Source organism: Bacillus rossius, chromosome 5, assembly GCF_032445375.1.
Source record: "Bacillus rossius redtenbacheri isolate Brsri chromosome 5, Brsri_v3, whole genome shotgun sequence".
NCBI lineage: Eukaryota > Metazoa > Arthropoda > Insecta > Phasmatodea > Bacillidae > Bacillus > Bacillus rossius.
Genome location: NC_086333.1, coordinates 57,962,298 through 57,982,326, shown reverse-complemented (window position 1 = coordinate 57,982,326; position 20,029 = coordinate 57,962,298). Strand labels below are relative to the sequence as shown.

General features: G+C 37.7%; 2 protein-coding genes across 2 annotated transcripts in view; one reads left to right on the top strand and one right to left on the bottom strand.

Moving 5' to 3' along the window:
* LOC134532271 (uncharacterized) overlaps window positions 1–20,029 on the bottom strand; it is a 476,249-nt gene that overhangs the window by 26,282 nt on the left and 429,938 nt on the right. The window lies entirely within an intron of this gene.
* LOC134531835 (uncharacterized) lies at window positions 3,436–17,797 on the top strand. Its single transcript, XM_063367808.1, has 4 exons — window positions 3,436–3,579; window positions 3,956–4,078; window positions 5,771–5,923; window positions 14,294–17,797. Exons 1-4 carry the CDS (start codon window positions 3,444–3,446, stop codon window positions 14,551–14,553), a joined length of 672 nt encoding a protein of 223 aa, XP_063223878.1. The 5' UTR covers window positions 3,436–3,443; the 3' UTR covers window positions 14,554–17,797.

The window sequence follows — 20,029 nt, the reverse complement described above, 5'->3', positions numbered from 1 at the left end:
ATTGTTAGTGTAGTCCTCATCACCGTTGAAATTTTGCGGGTACTTTAAATATAAAAAATTGCCCTTTTTTCAAGTATATATATTTTACAGACTTGAAACTTCACAGTAATGTTCCTTATGTTACGCACGATGACATTTTCCGAAAATTGGATCCCATGGGTGGTTAAAACCAGTCAACAGTGGGTACTTTGTCTGTATGAGAACAGGATTTTGCATTTTTCATGCCTTCTGCGTCTACATGGCAACGGGCATCGCGCGGCAGTGGCGTACCCACAAGGAGGGGCATGTATAATGAGCGGCGCAAGAGTGATCTGCCTGTAGACTGCCGTAGCGAAGTACGGGTACATCAGTTGTACGTTGCGTGCACGAGTCGGGAAACCATCGGTGCTATTAATTTTCTCTTCCGGTACATTATACAGCATTGTAATAAATTTTCACTGAATTTTTTTTATTTACCATTACTGTAAATGGGAGATGTGGCTTAATTTTTTTCCATTAGTATAGCCGTGCGAAGCCGGGTCGGGTAGCTAGTATCTGTTATAAGTTTCCTCAGTATGGAGTAATTATATTTCAGACGGAATCACACCTTGTTTTTGTTCATTTCTAATAAACTGGTGAAACCTAAAGATCCACCCAGCAAGCAAAGATGGTAATCAGACCGTGGTTTGCTGCTACAAAAATAATAGCAGTTAGCATGGTTTGAACCTTGCTACAACATTTATTCCCATACTGTTGGCACCAACTAGAGCTCCAACTTGTACAAATTCTACTTTATGTCTCTCTCATCACATAGTAATCCTCTACTTACAATCTGTTCCTTTACCTATATCGTTCATCACAATCATTCACAGCACAAGTCACAGGACACTACCCTGCAGTACCTCTGGTGCGTTGCTCTGGTGTCAAATTTTCTATTACAAAACTTTCCAATCCCCCACGCCTGTTACTCAGAACGTTCCCCACACATTTCACCACCTTATCACATATCAACATTACAACCTTCTCCATTAGCCTCCAATGCAGCACTTCATCAAAGGCCTTTATGAAGTACACGAAGCATCAATTCACATCTCCTGCTTATAATACATCTTCCAGCAACCCAGCCATCTGTGTCCCACCTCAGAAAACATGTTGCCTGTCATCTGTATATCCTACACTATTTACTTCCCTCAACACTTATTTGTCTCAGTCTTTCCATTACCTTACCCATACTACCTATATATCAGGTTGACAATGGACCATAGCAAGCAGGGTTTGCCTTGTCCCCTCCTCCCTTGAAAATAGGCACTACCACTAACTTATCAGGTTGACAATGGACCATAGCAAGCAGGGTTTGCCTTGTCCCCCCCTCCCTTGAAAATAGGCACTACCACTAACTCATTCCATTGGCTTGGTATCTTCCAGGGACTGCACATAGTAACCTCAAATATCTACATAGGTACTTCCCTGACCCCTCTCTCAATCTTGAGGTAGCTGTTCCCAATGTCATCTCCCCATCTCCTTCATTGCATCTTCAACCCATAAGTACTGCACTTCAAGCCTACCACCTTCTTTTGACTTTCCCAATCATGCTCCAAACTACACATCCCACATGAACTGATTCTGCAGCAACTTTGTGCCCACTCTCTACCAAAGCTATAGCCCACATATTAATAATTCTATCCTTTATATAGTTACACATATGGCGCAAGTGCACTTCACAGCAAGTACCCTTCTATACAATTTCCATCTTCAAGTCACCCATAAAGTAAATAAAATCCTAGTCACATTACATCATTCTATCCCCTTCGCTCCCAAGGTATTTGGTACTACCAGGTGGCACACACCTTCCTTCCTAAAATCACTACACCCTCCCTTTCTTGATATTTAATTTTTTTGCGCTGGATGTAGGAGTCTGGACGAAGATAGTGCATATTTTACATTAACATTTTAATTTAATAATTATTATTCACACAGATTTTTCCAGTTTTCAAGAAATTATTTTTTTTTCTACGTGATTCTATAAAGTCAATCATGATTATTTTTTTAATTGTTAATTTTGACGTAATAACGACTTATAAATCGATGAACGCCGGCTGCACGCACGAAAAATTGTCACGTTCCACCTGAGCCGAGCGTGCAAGAACCGGCCAACCACCGTGCGAGAAAATCTTCTATAATATTGACGCCGTCCCCGCTACCTCCTATGATTTTTACGTGATTTTGGTTTGGGTTTGAGATCTCAGGGAGGGTTCGGCCTTGTGGCTAGAGGTAGGGGTTAACGCAGTAGGGCCCCCCGAGCTGTTATGGCCACTCGAGACGCCTGAAGAAGAACACAAAGTTTCTGGAGGATATGTGATGAATTTACTACGGCACAGCCCTATACATAGTGCTGCCCGTTCTGGCCGTAACGGTTGTCCCTGATCGACTAGTCACACGCGCAGCCCACTTCCTCAGTGGCGGCTCACGATTTTAATGCGAGTGAAGGACGTACTTTTACACACGATGTGGCGGTTACAAAATAAACTCTAACATGACAAATTATACCTTGACGAACAAACAATTCACTATTACGTGATGCTTATTATACTGGGCTATCGGCACGTAGGCCCGTGTCTCCGGCGACTCTACGTGATTCCTAGATGTGTCCCAGGGACTGATTTTTAGTACGTTTGGTGGCACGATACCGTGCGGCGGTTACAATTAAACTCTAACATGACAAATTATACTTTGACGAACAAACACTTCACTATTACACAACACTTATTATACTGGGCTAGTGGCACGTAGGCCCGGGTCTCCGGCGACTCTACGTGATTCCTAGATGTGTCCCAGAGACTGATTCGTTAGTATGTTCGGTGGCACGTGTCGCCTTCTGGCTGCCCCGTGCGGGCCATAACTAATTAGCCGGGAAGCTAAGTTGGGGCGTGAAGCGCCGACGTAAAGTCTCGAAACGTCTCGTAAACTTCCCACAGTACTTACGTAATACGTTGAACACTCATCTTGGAGCACTGATTTAATTAAGTGAAATACCTCATGGTAAATTGAGGCCGACCGCGGAACTGTACGTAAAAGATTAAGAAGAGATTATACTATTGAAACTACATGTCGAAAGCAAGAGTTGATGGTTCCGCGTCGCGCGAGCGCGAAGGCTCCCGGCCTCCTCGAGCTCCTGAAGGATGCCGGTGTCGCCGCGCGCGACCCCCCTCCCCCGCCAGTCCTCCCGCGGAAACGTGTGAATTTCGCGGGAAACTGAACCAGCCAGGTTCGGGACAAAGCGCACAGTGAAACATGATTTTGAAAGGACTGAAATATTAATTGATGAAAATAATGTTTAATAAAAACCCTTGGAAAAATATGCATAAAATAATTTGTTGTAGTGCGGCGGAGGGATATGCCACACCCGGCCGGATCTTTCCGCCGACGTAGCACTCGTTGCCTGGCGTTCGCCATTAACAATAAGTATGGGGAAAACTAAAACTGGATTAACTGCTACTACTTTTACAGTATTAGCATTCGTGCTTATTTTTATAGCGTTTGTGACACCTTACTGGTTGGAAACTGATGGGCAGCTAGAGCGTCCTAAATTTATAAGAATAGGTGAGTTAATGGTTTAGCCAATTGATGGATAGGTGTGGCTAGAATAACGCGTTGCATGTGTGTGTTTCGAATTGTCAGTTTTCTTTAATCTGCGATCGGGCGTGTATAATATGTTATTTTACAACAAATTTCTTAATACGTTATATGTAAAAAATAATTGAATATCGGCATCTGGTAAATAAGAATAATATCTAAAATGAGAGGTGGGCTAGGTTATGTCACATTTATAATACGGAAAATCGTTGTAAAATAGTTAAATGCTATGGTAAAGATGGTATGATCAATACTAGAACAAATAAAAAAAAAAAGGGTGTACTACGCAATTGTAGCCGAAAACTTGTGACAACTTGGTGTTTTTCGTTTTTTTCCACAACAGGGCTGTGGCAGGTGTGTTTCCGAAACTTCGAAGACACGCACCACTGGTATGACACTAAATTCACTGCTTGCTGGTGGGTGTTTGAAGAGGAGTTCTACATCATTCGGGATCTGCTGTTGCCAGGTGAGTTTAGTTGTATTTAGATCTGACACAAAGCTTCTGTCACCATATCAAAGCTAACTACAAATCAGCCCCGAAAGTTATAAAATTAAGGCATTATAATGGCTTTGATAGTACTGTATAATAGTCATACCATGAAGAAAAAGAGAAAAATAAAGTACTGTTTAGGACCAATATTATTGTATAGAAAATTCTTCACAGCTGGTAGAAATAATAAATTTTTCAGTTTAATAATGCAGAATATTATCACACCAAATTTATTGTAATGTAGAAACATTTTTTTTTTTTTAAGTAATGATAGGTAATTTTTTATTGATTAAAATTCACTCATTAGCTTCCTTTTTTAAACAACTTCCAAATGCAAAATCATAAGGCCAATGACTGTGTTTGGTTTGGAGATTAAAAACAAATCATAAACATACAGTTATCAGGCAGAATCTCAAAAATGAGAATTATAAATTTACGTCAACAAGCGGATATGCCCGTGTCATTCCATATGCAATCAACAAATAAAAAAATAATTTTGGAACTATGTTTCCAATTAATTTAATTTATGCAACATTTGTTTAACTAATTAAAAGGATGAAAATATAAAATTTAAGATTTTTTTAAATATCTATTTTTGAGTTATTAATTTTCATAAAATCAAAAATAGCTTAACTTTATCAGTGTTTTAAAATGTTAAAATGGCTCTATCTTAAAATATAATTGAGCTAGCAGACCTGCCAACTCTCACCATTTTGGTGTGAGGCTCACGATTTTAAGGTCCATCTCACGCCCTCACGCCAAAATAGTGTTTCCTCACGATTTTTTGGAGCCCCAAGATTTTGTTTGTAAAAGTTACAAAACAAGTTTTAAGAAAGCTTACAGTAATGAGTTTCCAGCAATACTCGAGTCACGTAAAGGAAGCAATTTTGCATTTTGTAGCGTGTGCCGTGCTGATTTTTCTATCTCGCATAGTGGAAGAGGAGACATTGTGAAACATGTCGCTACAAAAAACACAACTAACACGTGAAGTGTATTGCTTCCAATAAAAAAATTAATTTTGCTGTGAACAGTGATAATAGTGTTACACGAGCAGAATGTTATTTTACATCTTTTTTAGTTGCGGCCCTGCATGATCACTACACGACAGCGCTAAATTATGTTCAACTAAATTAAATCTGCAACCTATAATTTGTTGAAATATATTTTGAAGCACAGACCATGTAACATGTGTACAGGTATGTCACTTAAATTTAATGATTCTCATTTGTTGGTTTTTATATCTAACCTGTATTTATGGGCCTAAAAATTTTTATCGAGGACCTCATGATTTTTTTAATTTGAATGTTGGCAGGTCTGAGCTAGATAGATGGAACAAATACCATTCTCTTCAGGATAAATATGTAGTTGGGCGAAATTTGTGTTAAAAAAAAAAATTTAATTAAATTCCAAAATACTTTTATTCTATGTTTTTTAACTTCCTCTTTTTATAAAACCCGGCGGAAATAAGAAATTACAAATACTTTATAATATCGGATAATTCTTAAAACCGATACCGGGCCCTCGAAAAGAGTGAAGTAGGTCATCACTGATCTAGAGTAGCTCTGTGGGAACCCTGATAGTTGCCGTTTCTAGTCGGTGTGAACCGGATGCGAAAGAAAAGTGTAGTGTCTCACGATATAATATGCGATTGTTATTTGCTTGTTGCAGGTTTCTTTGTGGCGACGCAGTTCTTCTTCACGATGACCTTCACACTGATGTTGGTTGCCAGTTTCTTGACAGCGCTTTATCTGTGCTGCAGTCGTCACCACGATAGGTTCGTCTTGCTGCTGTGGGTGATCGGCGGTGACCTGCTGATTGCCGGTGAGGCTTTTCTTGCCTGCTCTTCGTGATTACTTCTTAACAAGTGATGTGAGGTGTAAAGAATAGTCAGTTTAGTATTATTTACGGAGACGTTTGTGGTGAAATATTGCCTTTACTATTATGTCCCTGTTAGATTAATGAATGAAAAATTGTATTGGGTCTCATTTCATATGGATACTTTATACAGGGTGTCTACCGACCCTGGAAAAATCAGGGAATATTGTAATCAGGGAATTTTTGTTTGGTAGGTTGTAGTTGGCAATACGTTTTTTGTTTATTGATCAGCTTGCATTGACGTAGCATCAAGTGTATCCCCTCCCATTTTTATTTTTGAATGGCAAATAACGAACAGTTCCCACGTCCATTTTCTTTTATTTACCATCGCCATCGGATTCGGAAGTGGCGTCAAATCACCTGACACAAACTACACTAGAGTCCCGTTATAGCGAGGTGTCACGGTTCGGGGTTTGATCCTCGCTATAACCGTGTCCTCGCTATAACCGAATTGGACAGATTTTGGCCCCCAAAAAATAAAAATTAACTGAAAATAGCATAAAAATTGTGTTTAAACCTGTATAATTGGAAAATAACAGGTTATATTAACGAAATCTTAATTTCTGAGAGCAGATGTGTGAATTCTCTTTAAAACGATACCCCACAAGTACAGATGCGATCACCGATTGCGTAAAAATAACCAGAATACCCTACCACGCCACGTAAGTACCGCGGCCGACGCAGCATTGTCCTGCTATCTATTGCCGACGCGGGCTGTCTGCTGGCGGCCATGTTGGTTCGGGATGTTGCTAACAGGTGGTGCTAGTGTAGCGCGACGATTTGACGATTTAATTCCTTACAAAAAAGCAGGAGTGCGGCTGCGGCAACGCACGTACGCCTCAAACGAAATAGTCGCTGGAAAACTATACATTTTTTCATTTCAAGAAACCTGTCAACTTTTTTAGAAAATAAATTTGGGATTAAACTCAAACCATCACCACCCCTTTCCCGGACAAATACCCCAACAACTGACCAAAACAAAAGTTACAAGAAAACTGTCCTACCGATTCGGAAATAAATACGGTAGTGCCTACTAGAGGTGTAAAAGTAACGAAAAAATGTGTACCCGTATGTATTCGTTAATATAACAATTAATACTCGTTACTATCGTTACGTTACTCGTTACTTCTGATACCGCATAATTTGCTATGTTATGTTGCAGCAACGAATCCGGTCTTATTGCGTACGCGTGCAGTATGACGTCGCGTAAATAATAATAAATAGAATATACACAATTAATAGTTTTTGTTAACCAAGAAACAATTAAATCTCATTAGAGCGTCTTTTTAATATTATCTCTTTTAAGATAAAAAAAAAAACGTGAAAATATACGCGATTATAAAAATAAAAACATACATATTTCTAATTTGTAAAAAAATACTTTCTTACATTGTTTCTGTTCCAATCTCAAACTTTGTCTACACACGGCACAGATAGCTAACGGAAGTTTGATAAAAGAAAGAAAGGATGGGATTCTATTTTTAAAGTCACGCACTTAGGTGGCGACTGCACGGCTGAAGAATGTGACAGGCGTCAATGGCATGATGTCTAGTGGCGAGCGAGATGGGTGGAGATAAAGCAGACAAATAACAAAAGCGCGCTTCAAGCGATCACGCCGTAAATTCCTCAAAAATACCTCGTTATAGCCGTGTTCTCGCTATTACCGTGCTCGCTATAACGAGATTCTACTGTAGTTCAAACTGGTCTGTTATCCTGCTGATGTGATGTGCTGCAGCATGTGCTTCCCACGTTCGGATTATACCGACAGGTGCATTTAATATTAAGTATCTATGGATGCCTTCAACGTAAACTGGGCATTTTTGTTAGCTTTGAAAATACGTATCACAGACACTTATGGTGAAGATTCGCCATCATTGCTAGAAATTGGTAGCCGTGGGCTTCATATGGTCCATGGTTCTTTCAAAACTGGAATTTCTGCTACACAATGGGACGTTGTTAGTTTTTTGAGGCACAGTTACTATTTGTTTAAGCATGTACCTGCAAGGAGGGCAGATTACATTAGAATAACTGGATCAGAGCTTTTCCCCGAAGATTTTGTGCAATCTGATGGAATACCGTAATCACTCGCGTAATGTCCGCAGTAATTTGACCACATTTTTTGCCAAAAAAATGGGGTGCGGACATTATGCGAGGAAAAATACAAAAATACAAAATTTTGTGTCTTAATTATTACTAAAAAGGCACAAAACGTATCTAAAATCAATTTGGATTTCACTAGCTAGGTATTTTAAAAGAATATTGCTGCGGGATCGCTTGCAAACAACCCGGCTTAGACAATGTTTACTTTGCTGTAATTGCCACCGGTAACTGTCTCGCACCCGCCGGAACATTAAAAAAAATTACGCGCTACACTGAAATAAGTGTTATTACGTGTGCCTTATTAATGTGATTAATATGTGATGGATCAAAACGGCTATTAACGGCACAGCTGCAATATTTTAGCCGTACCATATCCTTACGTGCGGCGCGTAGGGAACCAGCGAGCTGGCAACAGCGCAGTGACTCACCAGTTCCACATCTGCTGCGCACTGTCTTTCCCTCCCGGCAATCTGATGGCCTTCGTGACGTAGAGAAGGAAGAAGGGGAAGGAAACATTTAGAGCGTGAGAATGGCCAAGGGAGGGATTCCAACCAAATGTAAACAAAGAGGGGTTCTGTTCTGTCCTGACACGTAAAACAGGGTACACACTAATTAAAGTTGACGTTTCTTTTACGCTGCGCGTCTTACCTCAACAGAAAACAAGACTGATCCACACCGTGTTGCATTTGTTGACTGCAACTGTTCTTTTATTTTCCGCCACTGACGAACACTTTTTTCGTGCACTTCAAACTTTCTTTCAGCAGCCCTGTTCCCATGCTCTTCATCATAACGAACAACTCTTAATTTAAACAGCGCAGTGAAGGATTTATATTTACCCATTCTGTACTTGACGCGAAACTCATGCCTTGAACTTGCGTGCGTGTTGGTCAGCTGTGTTTACAGTTACCGTGCTTTGTTCAGTTCAATGAATTTTCCCACCCTTCCAGGACAGGAGAGAAAGGACAGCTCAAGGTCACGGCTTTGTTTACAGAGCCGTCAACTTTCCATTCTACTGCGTCCTTTAGGGGTGGCCAAAGTTGTGTTGCCCGCCGTAGATGACTGGTGTGGACATTATGCGAATTTTTAATTTTTTCTTTTAAGGATATACAAATAAAGGGTGCGGACATTATACGAGGGCGGACATTACGCGAGTGAATACGGTACTGCAGTTGCTGAGCATGCCATGAAAACGTTACCCCACCTAAAGAAATTTGTTAGTGAAGTTTCTATTTCATCTGTCTCTTCCAATGTAGTGAAAAGTGCTCTTGAAGATAATCTTCTAGAAGTAAAATTGACATTCTTCCACTCTTTGGCATCAGAGTTGGAATTGTTTCTTACAATGTTCCAAAGTGAAGCACCCATGGCACCTTTTCTCTATGATTCACTGGTAGACATTTTATTAGCTTTGGCAGGAAAGTTTGTGAAACCAGAGGTACTGAAGAGCTGTAGGAAGAAACACCATGTATCTCGATTGGATGTAGATAACTAGGAAAATCTATTGACTGCTAACAATATCAAGTTGGGTTATGCAGTACACCATGCCATCAAGAAAGAGAAAGTACCAGAAAAGTTAGTCTGTTACTGAAAAATGATGTTAGGACTTGTCTAAAGGTTATGGTAAAAAAACTTCAAGACAAAAGTCCCCTCAAGTACAAACTTACCAAGGGAATTTCCTGCTTACTTCCGTCTGTGGATTTAATTTCAGGTGTGAGGAAACAGTGTGTGAAGTACAGTTTAGAATGTTGTCTTCAAAACAGGTGGATATCAGCACAAGAAGCTAATAACATTGAGTGATCATATCAGTTGGTATGTTCCTCGCAAGATTCTGAAGCACTGTTCTCGTCTTTTTCTCGAGAAGACGGGCGCATTGATCACTTGTGGATGCTCATTCTTAAGTTACATACAGTAGCTGCCAAAACAGGCCTTCGAAAGTTTGTGAGGATGATGTTGGTACTTTCCCATGGACATGCATCATTGGAAAGAGGATTTTCAGTGAATTCTAATCTGCTGACTGAAAACTTGCAGGAAGAAACACTGATTGCACAAAGATAAGTGTACGACTTTGTTCAACGTTCTGGAGGTGTAGAGCATGTTGATATCACCAAGTCCAAGTTACAGTATGTAATAAATGCTAGTTGTAGGCGTAAGGAAGCCCTGAAAACAAAACAAAAAGAAAAGGAAGCTACAGACAAGAAGAAGGCAGAAAAAAGAATAGTTGAAGAGGAGATCAAGGCTTTGCAGTTGAAGAAGGCTCGAGTGTTGGATTTGGCTCGTTCTGAAGCAAGTGCAATATACACAAATTTGAGTCACTGCGAAATTGATGGGAGCTTCCTTTTACTAATGTTTTTGCTAAAGTAAGTATGTGAAATATTTGTAGCAGCATGTTTTATTTGCCATCAATTAGTCACTTTGGCCACATCTGGAAGAAGGTAATTTTTTTACTAATTTAAGTGAGTTGAAATACTTTGAAACCCGTCAATGTACTGTTATGCAGTTTTTTCAGTTTTGTGGAATGTCGTAATTGTGTTAAAGAAAACCTGGAAAAATTCAGTTTTATTCCTGGAAAACCTGGAAAAATCAGGGAATTTCATTTACTAGATCTGGTATACACTCTGTTTGTATAATTCTTAACTTTGCAGATATAACCAATTCATTAAATTGTAACTAATATTGTTGCACCACAGCTATGTCACTAGTATCAATAAGTCAAGAGTGGAAGTCATGTTTGGTCAGAATATAAAAAAAAAATTATAGATTGAAATGCCACTGCAATGCAACTGGTTTCAGTAAGGTAAGAATGAAGTATTTTGGGAGGCCAGAGCTATGCAATCAGTTGGTAATGATGAAACTCATTTGGCTATCAGTGCGCCTGCACGTGCACCGGTGTTTTGGCGAAGCCGACTCCGGAAACGGATCTTGCGCCGGCAAGGGTTCTTGCACGCGCACCAGCAAGGCATAGCTGGTGGTTTGCTTACAGAATCAGCGGTAGAAACATGTGTTCCCTTGGAACACAAGTTGCACGTAAGTTATTTGCTGCACGTTTACACCGTAAATATTTAGTTGAATTAATTTTATTTATTTATTTAGTTGAATTTGTTACATGCGCACCAACGGTACGGGGACTTTAGTGGTGGGCACGACGTATACAAAATATACACAAATACATAAAGAAACAAGAAACAACTATGCATCACAACTTTCATCAAAGACAGCATTAGCTACAATCTACACTGTAAAAACTAATCCATTAAATTACATGCACAAAGGTTTAGTAATTTTACATTTTTGTTTGTTGACGTTCTGTAATTTAAAAAAAAAATCTGTTGACATTTTGTGTAGTTTTATACAAATGTTTCTTTGAAAAATAAATGAATGTTCACATGTTATTAAAATAACTAACATATTACGTAAAACCTTTTTGTTGCGACCCCATTTATTGCGACCACCTCTATTACAACCCGATTTCGAGGAACCGTGAAAATATTGCCGAAAATCGGACAGAAAATAAGTTTTTTGTGGTGAGTAGCGTGTTACTGCGTTTCTCTTGCCGAGTGCCGACTTGTTTTAACTGCCGCAGCGATGTTTATTTTGACAGCTCAAGCAATTATCTTTTCCCGTGTGTTGATAGAAAAAGGTCTCTTCACCCAGCAAAAAAAAAAAGGCTACGCCACTTATTCCCCACGTAGGAATTACACAGGCTGCCGTCTGTCTCCCTCGCATTTATCTTTCTTCATACATTCCACGTCTCGCCTCTCGCGCGAGCAATAACGCAGCGACCACGCATTGGGCCGTTTTATGCTTTGTTTGGTGACAGCAGCTTGATTTTATTCGGTACAGTAGAATCCCGCCGATGCGACCCCCCCTCTGATGCGTCTATTCCGTTTATACAACCGTTTTTTGAGAAACCGTGAAAAATTTGAGAAGAGAAAGTCAAAAATTTTAGTAAAATCGGCTGAAAAACAAGTCTGTTCACTTTGTTGGGCGCTGTGTGTTAACGTTTATCTTAGCAAGAGCTGCACTGTCAACGCGGCAGTGTCTAGTCAAAGCTCGGCGCGTCCACTATCGCACGAAAAGCCATCTCAGCTGTCATGTTATCTTACCCGCCTGCAGGAAAAGCCGCTGTGGTAGCTTCGAGAGCGTAAGAAACTCGTCCGGCCAGCATCCTCCTCCCCTCCCACACCGCGTGTGACAAACCAGGTTGTATAGTCCATTCTCGGTAAAATAAATATTTTTATGGGCTTATACGACTGTCCTTCGCCGTTAATAAATACTTTATAAGTTTAAGTTATTATGATACAATTTGTTTATTAGTCACACAGTAGTTTCTGCTGAAAAATCACTAATACCTCGAATTTTATTAAATACAAAAAATTAGCAGGGCCGTAAATATATTTATTTTACTGCATAGTTACTTTTCCATCTGCATTCCAAAGTGTTTTTTTTTTTTTTAATTTTTTTTTTTACGCTGTGAAGGGACGTGAAATGATAATTGCTTGAATTCAACTGAAAATTTCGGAAAACATCTATTACGCCCCCCCTCTATTATGACCCTATTCCTGGGAACCGTGAGGGGTCGTTTCAGAGAAGTTTGACTGAATACATTTTAATTGTAAATTTACAACTACACAGGAATTGGAAAAAAAAAATTGTTTTTGAAAATTACACATACAAATCCCCATTTAATTTACATTATGTTATTAAAATAGTATTTTTATTACACAGTGTCATGGGTACTTTACTTCGCTAAGTCACTCTGTTTGTTAGAGGTGTTCACTTAAAATAAAGTAATATAATTAAAAATCGGTTTATAGTATGCATTGTTCTTTAGCAGCTAAAAGGTACAAAAAATAAAATATTTCTTGAAGAAGTTCAAATTTGTTATTTTTAATTTACTTAACATTGCAGTAAAATTGTCAGTTGTGGTAAAAATACACATGCATGCATAAAAACACATCAGCAATTATGATATTTTTTCTTAAACCATAGCAATCGTTTCTTTACACAATAGCACAATTTTTTTTCAGTGTATAGTAGTGATGATAAATAGTAAAGAAAGTTTCTATAAACTTGAAGGTGACGAAACAAAATTTTTAAACTAGGTACTTCCGAATGAGTACAGCAACATTTATCTATCTCGTGCGCATAATAGGCAACATTCAAGGCTAAAATACTGTGATGATAATGTGCAAGCTATTAGAGACCAATTTGAAGACTATTTTGTCAGTGCCAAAGAAACATTCATTACCACTGCAAAATAATAGATGAAATACTGTTTTTTTTTACTTTGAAAGCAGGACTGATACGTGATACATTAATAATATTTTAAGATTTTCTTTCTAGTTTTTTTTGTACGTTTTAGTTAACAACAGTAAGTTATTATATTATGATTAATCTAAACATAAATTCAAACATTGTTGTCCGCTTTTACTCTATTTGTTCATTTTTAGTTTACTTAAATATGAAAATATGAAAACTCTGCGGTGCCTAAATGGCATAGCAAAGGCATGCATAAACATAACAATTTGAACATATACGGAAATATAAAATACTTATATCACCCACATTAGTAAACAAATTTTAAGTTTTTGTAGTTTATATAGAATACCATAATAATTACCATAATAATATATTGCAGTCAGAATTTAGAAAGACTTAATTAGTCATGATGTGTTGATTATATGAAATGGGAACTGCAGAATAGCAATCAGATTCGTAGATGTTATTTATATGATCAAGATTTTCATAATGTTTATCCTTGCAAGCTTGCAAGTCAACATTTCATAATATTTAATTTAGATTATCCTTTTTTACAGCAGAGATGCACATCCTTTCTTCTTTCTTTGCTACCCTTATATAAGTGTCAAAAAACATTTTCCCCTTATCTTAATTAATTCCCTTATCTTAATTTTTCTCCCATTCATTTTTGCTGGTAAGCATATCAGCTTTGGCTTCGTGTGCATTGACGTCAGTGCTATTGACAGTAGTGTAATAAAATAATTTATAGTTGCCTGTTGCAATAATGAAGTGTGGTTCACGAGTTGCATTTTTGAATTAGGATGTTTGGTTTATCGGTGAAAAAATTTTAGTGGTCAAGAAAATATTTTTTTCCCGAGCCTGGAAAAGTCGATGGAAAATCAGGGGATTTTTTTTTTATCGCAGGTTCATGGTTTGAGGATTCTAGTCAGCGGGGGTGGTGTGTGTGTGTGTGTTGCGCAGCGGGATCCGGCACCATCGCCGTCGTGGTTTTCGGCGCCATGGGCGACGGTCGCGTCTGGATGCCCAACTGGGAGCACAACGACCTGTCGTGGTCGTACGCCCTGGCGGTGCTGGGAGTGATGCTGCTGTACGCGGGAGGCATCCTGTTTGTGGTGGAGGGGCGTAGGCACCGGGCCAGGCAGCGCAAGGCTCAGCAGCAGCTAGCCCCGCATCACTCCGCCTACGCCATGGAGCAGCGCAAGGGCCACACTGTCATATGAGCGCGTCCGCGGCCGCCCCGAGCGACGTTCTTCCCATCCCTCCCGCGGTTGTCGTCATATGTTTCATTTGCGATGCATGACAATATGAGTAACATTTAGTTTGTTAGCAAGAGGAACTTAGTGTTGCAACACTGTTTATTAAGGCAGCCCCATTGGCTGTTGTGGAGATACATATATTTTATCAGCATAATAAGTTAAAAACGCACATTAATGGTGGGTTTGTGTCGTTTGAATGCTTATCATTGTAGCTAAGTCAAGTGAATCTGTTTTTATTAGTAGCTAGTTAAACTGTTTAGCTATTGTAAGCAGGAAGGAAGCATGGCCATAAAATTAAAATTGTCTTTCACAAAAGGCACTGTGAAGCAGAAAAGGGATTGGAAGATTTTTCAATATTTCAGACAGATTTTGATAGTTCATATGTAACTCAAGAGAATTCTTCTATAACTTAAGTCTATGCACAAATTATATTATTTTCATATTTATGTCTTCCTAATTTATAGCAATAAGTAAAAACAGTGGAAAATAGAGTTAATAATTCCTGCTGGTAGCATTTATATTTTATCTATTAGATTAATATAATAATAAGTGTTGCATGATATTAAAACAATGCAAAATTAAAATAGTTGAAAAGTGTTTCATTGCATTTGAGAAGCCTACTAATTAGAAAAAAAAAAAAGCTTTAATTAAGATAATATTTTTTGATAGTAAGAAAGGTGTTATCACTTATAAACCATGAAATAAGTATTGGACATCAGGATTTTTCGAATCATAAGACCCTATCACTTTGCCTCACATGCACCCATACACCATGCTAAGCTAGTCTCCTCGTGCATATTTCTGCTTTTCAAAACAGCTTTGTTGATAATACTACTCGTTCTGCATCACTTGGACACTTCATTGCTGGGCCACTGGAAGGGGCTAATTGACTTCTGTTAGTACCTGGGTATAAGTGGAGATAAGCAAACACCAAAGATGTCACCTATCCCAGCGTGCCGTTCAGCATACTGCTGTCATTGTTACTGTTTTTTATCATTAAAACACGTGACATCAGACCTCAGTGCAGAGCTTCGTAAGAAACCATGCAATTTGAAAACTGCTCGAGATATCCGAGTGGTATCTGTGTCATAAAAGCATTTAAGATTGTGCTGAGGGCAGATGATCAGTTTTGTTTCTGTATTTTGTTTTTCAACTGTACTTTCAGATGTGTGAAAATGGTTAAAACACGTGGTTTCAGGATAAGTTTTTAGAGACAATATGCCTGGTGCAAATTCTTGAAAGCATTAAAAGGACTTTCATTATATCTTTATCTTCATTTCTCCACTATCTAATGTTATGACTACCACTCAGATCTCGTAGTTTCTGTATGCACGACGATAAGACTGCACATCAGTTCAGAGCCTCGAGCATATAGGTGATACAGTACTAGAAACACTAGCAAGTGTCGTACATATAATCCCGCCTCACCATGAAAAATTAACCCCTTTAACTTGAGAGGTTTTGCCTCCGTCATCTGTCTGTGTATCGACAACCAACGTTTCTTTTTTTACTTCCAAAGCTGCACTTCAGTATTTCAATGTTGAAAGTTCTGTCTCTTTTAATTTACGCTTGTATCTTTGATACGAATTTCCGCTGTCTTCAGCAACCGGTTTTAGTGTTTTACTTTATATTTTTATACATTAGTATATTAGTTTCTACAGGAACTGTTACATCTCATTATTGATCTGATATTACTTCTTGCATGTATTTTGCTGTGCAATTTTGTAATTGTGTGTTAATTCAATGTATGTTATGTTTTAGTGTTATTTAGACAGTGTTACATCACTGTAATTGTATTACTCATGATATTTCAATGATAAAACCATGCCAAAAGATTTTATGGCATGATAGTTAAGTTGTATTCCTGATTTCTCAAAACATATTATTTTTAATTACTTTATCCTGGAATAGTTACAAGAATAGAACTAAATTTGTGACAGTTATAAAAAACAATGCTTAAAGTATTTTGTAGTATTATTAATATGTAGTTACATTCCATAATCTTAAGATTTGTATTTTATTTACGTATCAGTATGTCAGCCATTGAAATGTTTTTATCATGCTCAAAATTTCTTATTTTAATTCTATAATTTACAAAAATGGAGGTATGTTTTAATTAAATAACCCTTCTTAATAAACATGAAAGTTACGGTATATTTAAGTAATTTTTTACATTGAATTCATCATTATTTCCACTAGTATTGCTTAACGACGGGATGCAAACAAGAATGTTTACTGAATTCTTGTATGTTTTAGTGTAGAGGTTAGTTATATCTTTTTATTTCGTGAATAACCTATTTATTTCCAAGATGTGATGGTCATTTGACTGTTGCAACTCTAAAGAAACACGTACCTAAATTCTTCAGTTTCCCAAAAAGAAAAATAAGTCCAACCTGTCAGTAAGTGTCCATACATAACCTTTTTATAGTTTTTAAGGTCTGTAAAAATGACTTAACTTATAGTGTAGTTATTTGTCATGACTTAAAGAAGCTTCATTGTTAAATAACAGTTTTGAGCCATGGCTCACTGCTATTTCAGTCATAGTGACATATTAGCAAGCAAACTACTTCAACAGTGTATTATATGAGATTTCATAATACAGCATAAATCTGAAAGACATTCACTCAGTGCTAGTAAGCAAATTTACTTTTATAGTAGTGTGGAAGCTATTGTAATTCAAAAATGTTTTTGATTATTTTAAGGCATATTTTTTGATAGTTGTTACTGAACAATTTCTATTCAATGATGTTTTGGCAGAATCTTTATAATAGTGGAATTTTTTATTCGTGCATTGTAACGTACCGTGGTGTTGCAGTAAAATTATAGTTTTCTCAAGTATATACATATCTGCACTTAGTAAATATTTCACAACACACTGTGTCTTGAGAAGTGTAAATTGTAATTTTTATCCTATTATGTGTAATTACAGTTGTGCAATCCAAGATGTTGCAAAGGTGAATGTTTGTTTTTGGTACATTAATTATTTTCAATAGTTAGTTAATCCTATAGTGCTAAATATCAGTTTTTGGGCACTGATTTTATTGCTTTTTCTGCATTTACGTATTTCACAGTTTCAAACTTAAATAGAAATGTTGGACATGTTAAGTGAAGTGTTTTTCTGAAATTAACATTAGCATTAGTTCCACTACAGTGTACTTTTAATCAGGGGTGCCCACAAGGGGGGCTAACGACGCAGACTGCGTCATTAAAATTTCAGCCGGGGGGGGGGGGGGGGGGGGGGTGTTTGTCAAAAGACGAGAAAATATATATATAATTTACATACTTATAGCTTCTAATGTGAAAATACGTTTCTGGTACTTTGATAATTGAAAGGGATCTTGTATATCAAATTGGCAACCCCGCACTTTCCTCAACAAAAGCAGTTTGGCATCTGTCGGTTCAGGATGGTCCCTATCCCCGCTTCGACAATAAGCGCACACACGCATATGACCAAAATTATTATTATTAGAAAATTAGTTTTAATTAATGCAAAATGTGACAAAATATAATACTAAAAAAGTATAATATTATAAAATCATTGAGAAAATGGCACAAAACATTTCGGGGGGGGGGGGGGGGGGGGTGAGTCATAGTGTTTGGGGGGGGGGGGGGGGGGTGGGCACCTCTGTTTTAATTATTAAAAATGTATTCTAATGTGAGTATTAACTAGGCATCAACCCCTGAATTGCCACCTCACTAAATAATGTGCTTAATCTAGTGATGCTGATCAGTTTGCCTGTAGATGTGTGATATCATCTATTGTATGCACCACCTAATTTTCTGAACTCGAAATTCAAAGCATAGGTATGTCTTAGAACCAAGTAAATCTGTGAATTGGAGAATAGATTGTAAGATGGACTCCATTTTTAGTGTAAAAAAGGTCGCAAAAAGCTACTAGTAAATATGTATACTTATACTGACAGTTACCTTCTGAAATTAATTGTAACATTATGGCATTAGGTGCACTATTTTAAATTCAGGTCTTCACACACTGACATTCACATAGATATACGTATGTATTTTTTAAAGAGATTATAAAGAATAGAAATTCATATGTAAACTATTTTTAAATTCATTGCTATGAAAATATGTATTTTATAGTACTATTTTTTAAGCAATAAACATTCATGTACTACATGTTATAAACCAATTAAAACTTTTCTGTATGTTAAAATTGTTAAAAAAAAAGAATACTATAAGGACTGAGAAAAAGCCGTCCATTTCTTGTTAGGAAAAATGTTAGCTATGTGTATATTTTTCTATGTTGTAAAGATATTGCAAAGTACAATGCACTGCTCTGGGATGTATTATAAAAAGGAGTGAATAAAATTTTATGATTATTTGTAGTCTTTTTATGCAAAGTAGTAATTTCTTTTTGTGTCAAAAGTGTGTCTATTTAAATTAAATAATTTTTTCCCCAGACATAGTATTTGAATGTTTTAAGGAGAGAAAACAACATACTCTCTCAGGCAGATTAATTCTTGCTGTTTGCGTACACAAATTGCAGGAAAATGCATTGTGTGCTTTAGCGATACGGGCTGTTACAGAAGAGGTGCTGTGGTTTAGGTAAGGGATGGGAAAACAGGGACAAGGTGTTTGGACCAAAATACTGCCTGGATTTAATAATTCTGAGAGAGAATTTTTAAGATTGTGAAGCCCCCACCACTTCAGGTGCTGTATCTTTGAGTATTACCTAGGTACTTTACCAACACCCAGAATTGCCACTTGACTGAAGAACCTACTGTATTTAAACTTGACCCAGTGATGTTGAGTTTTTACTGTGTCATTTATTTTACATCCACCACATTTTCATAGGTGGAAAGTTGTAGCAAAGCTAGGTTGTATAATCAAGTAAATTTGGGAACTGGAGGACACCATCGCCTGCAAGATGGTCTCCGTTTTCGGAGTGCAGAAAGTCTCAAAAATTTAGTAAACTCTGTAGTGGGGAGTCATTTTTATCCTCAGCTTCACTATTACTAATGAAATGAAAGATGCGTACACATCTTGTGAATGAAATTGCCAGGAACTGCTGGTTTTTCTCAATTGTTGGTGTTAAAACAAAATTTTGGATTAGCTTTGTTTTTGTCAGCTGTGTGACCATATGCTACTACATGTTACAAGTTTTTGATTAAACAGGTTGCTATGGCTTAGCCTTTGGTAAGATGTTTACTTTCCCAGTGCAGGCTGTCTGAAAACTGGCGATGGTTGTAACTGCCCTTGGGCAAAGGCAAGTAGTAGATCGAGGTAGGTGCCAGCAGAACTGATAAGGTCTAAGGACTCTGCTAACCAGACAGTTGACTGAGTGAACTAGGAGGATACTAATGATGCTGGATTGGGTAGCCTCAGCCTCTCGTCATATTCGAGTCTCCGACTACATACTTTTCTGATTGCAATGAAATTGTGTACCCTTTTCCCGTGCCATGGGGGCCCCAGGGTAGCA

What these genes read in the sequence shown, in the direction of transcription:
- LOC134531835 (XM_063367808.1), top strand. Translation starts at nt 3,444, where the DNA reads ATGGGGAAAACTAAAACTGGATTAACTGCTACTACTTTTACAGTATTA. An exon ending in TCGGGATCTGCTGTTGCCAG is followed by an intron (nt 4,079 to 5,770) that starts GTGAGTTTAGTT and finishes TGCTTGTTGCAG; the next exon opens with GTTTCTTTGTGGCGACGCAG. An exon ending in CGGTGACCTGCTGATTGCCG is followed by an intron (nt 5,924 to 14,293) that starts GTGAGGCTTTTC and finishes TGTGTTGCGCAG; the next exon opens with CGGGATCCGGCACCATCGCC.